Source organism: Castanea sativa, chromosome 12 (genome assembly GCF_040712315.1).
Source record: "Castanea sativa cultivar Marrone di Chiusa Pesio chromosome 12, ASM4071231v1".
NCBI classification, from domain to species: Eukaryota; Viridiplantae; Streptophyta; class Magnoliopsida; order Fagales; family Fagaceae; genus Castanea; species Castanea sativa.
Window position 1 is genome coordinate 24,748,701 of NC_134024.1, and position 1,963 is coordinate 24,750,663.

A 1,963-nucleotide genomic window follows, 5' to 3' on the forward strand; every position below is an offset into this window, starting at 1 on the left:
TCTCATTATTTCGCTACAAATGGTTTAACAATACAAATTGACAAATTTTCCCAGTGCTTTCTTACAAACCAAACACAATTTCTACTAAATCCATAACTAAAAACCCAAACTAAAAACAACAAAATCAAGCTGGTATGGGATCAGACCGGAGATAAATTATTGACCAAATGAATTCTCCAATTTACCCTTTCTAAATTAACAGATTTACAAACTGATTATATAAATAATTTTGTTTGTTTCTTGGGAAAATTTAAGGTGAATGAAAAAAAAAATTGAATCTCATTATTTCGCTACAAATGGTTTAATAATACAAATTGACAAATTTTCCCAGTGCTTTCTTACAAACCAAACACAATTTCTACTAAATCCATAACTAAAAACAACAAAATCAAGCTGGTATGGGATCAGACCGGAGAGGCGGTTGTTACTGAAAATCAAGCTGTACAGTCTGCGATCTCCGGAGGGATTAGTCCGGCGAAAGCGTTGCTGGAGAGATCTAGTACAGATTTGAGAAGGGATTGGACTGGAGATGGGTTTGGAGGCTTTGGTAATACTTCAGAACTTACAGTCATCTCCGGAACCTCACCAGAAAGCTGCATCGTTGGAAGCTGAAGGCTGATGAGCCGGTTCTCCTTCTCATTCCAGCACGCAACCCCTTGGAGCTCGCAGATTGAAGCGACGGACGAGTTCGTGAAGGTCCATGAACTCAGCTTGTTGGCCGGGTCAGAGAGCGAGTTCGTCACACCTTGCAAGCACACCACATCGTCTTCAATGGAATTGGTTAGAGAAAAGTAGAAGATTGAAGCGTTTTGATTAGAGTCAGAAAAATCAGATTGAAGCATTTTGTAACGAGAGAATTAGAAAAATCTTCATAGTGTTTTATTAGAGTCAGCGTTTTGATTTTTTTGTTTTGACAGGAGTTTGGGTTTTGAATTTTTGAATTTATTTTTATTTTTATTATAATTTTTTTGAGGTAATAAAAATTATTTTATAGTAGTTAATATTAGTTTTATATACTTTTATTAGTGCTATTTGATGAAATGAAAATGTTGATTAAATAATGATTTAATCTAACAAATGAATTATAGACCAATGTTGTAAGTCCATTTTCAAATAGAGGTAAATTTTTCTATTTAAATAATTTTTTCTCATTTTCATTATAATTTTTAAAACATCCAAACAAGAAGAAGGGCTAATTACTCCCTTCTTACTTACTAATTTTAAAAACATCCAAACAAGGTGGAAGATAATCATTCTACTCTACTCTCCTCCCCACTACTCTCCTCCCCACTACTCTCCTCCCCTCTACTCCCCTCTATTCTCCTCCCTCTCTAAACTTCCAAACAGGCCATTAATTTCCACTAATTCACCCTCGCAAGCTGTTGGATCGATAAAGAACAAATCATGAGCTTGTCAGCCTGAATTGAGCACTAGTAAGGTCCTTGACGAACACATAAGCAATTTGGTCCACAGTGTGAATGTAAAACACCCAAAGCTCGTTATGCACAACCTTCTCACGAACATACTGATAATATCATAATAAACTTTCAGATGTTTCATACAAGCATAAAAAGGTGGATTGGAGGATTTGGAGCAGAGGAAAATGGAGCTATTATATTATCACACCATATTAATGGAGGTTGAAAAAGATGGAGATTTCAGAAAAGTCGACAGAACCAAGAGAGGTCAGTGGCAGTTTGAGCCAATTAACGGTAGTTCGTTTAGGTGCTAATGCAAGAAATGATGGCCTATCTCTTGGCGCTCGACAAGATAGATGAGAACTCAACATAAATGCAATAACCACGAGTAGAACAGCGATAAATAGGTCTCAAGGCTAAGAGGACTTGGTTTAAAAAGAAGCTTGTCATGGAGATTCTAGAGTGCCTTTGAGACGCATACTAATGAGATGTCCTAGGTTGATGCATGAATTGGCACACCTAGTTGAAGGCAAATGGAAGGTCAA

General features: G+C 36.5%; 1 protein-coding gene across 1 annotated transcript; it reads right to left on the minus strand.

Annotated features, from left to right (window-relative positions):
- Positions 1-434: 434 nt before the first annotated feature.
- Positions 435-842, minus strand: LOC142620414 (putative inactive receptor kinase At1g27190). Its single transcript, XM_075793783.1, has one exon. The coding sequence runs from the start codon at positions 840-842 to the stop codon at positions 435-437; it is 408 nt and encodes a 135-aa protein (XP_075649898.1).
- Between the last annotated feature and the right edge of the window lie 1,121 nt (positions 843-1,963).

Excerpts from the sequence above, each read along its gene's own strand:
- LOC142620414 (XM_075793783.1), bottom strand. The coding sequence starts at position 842 with ATGCTTCAATCTGATTTTTCTGACTCTAATCAAAACGCTTCAATCTTC.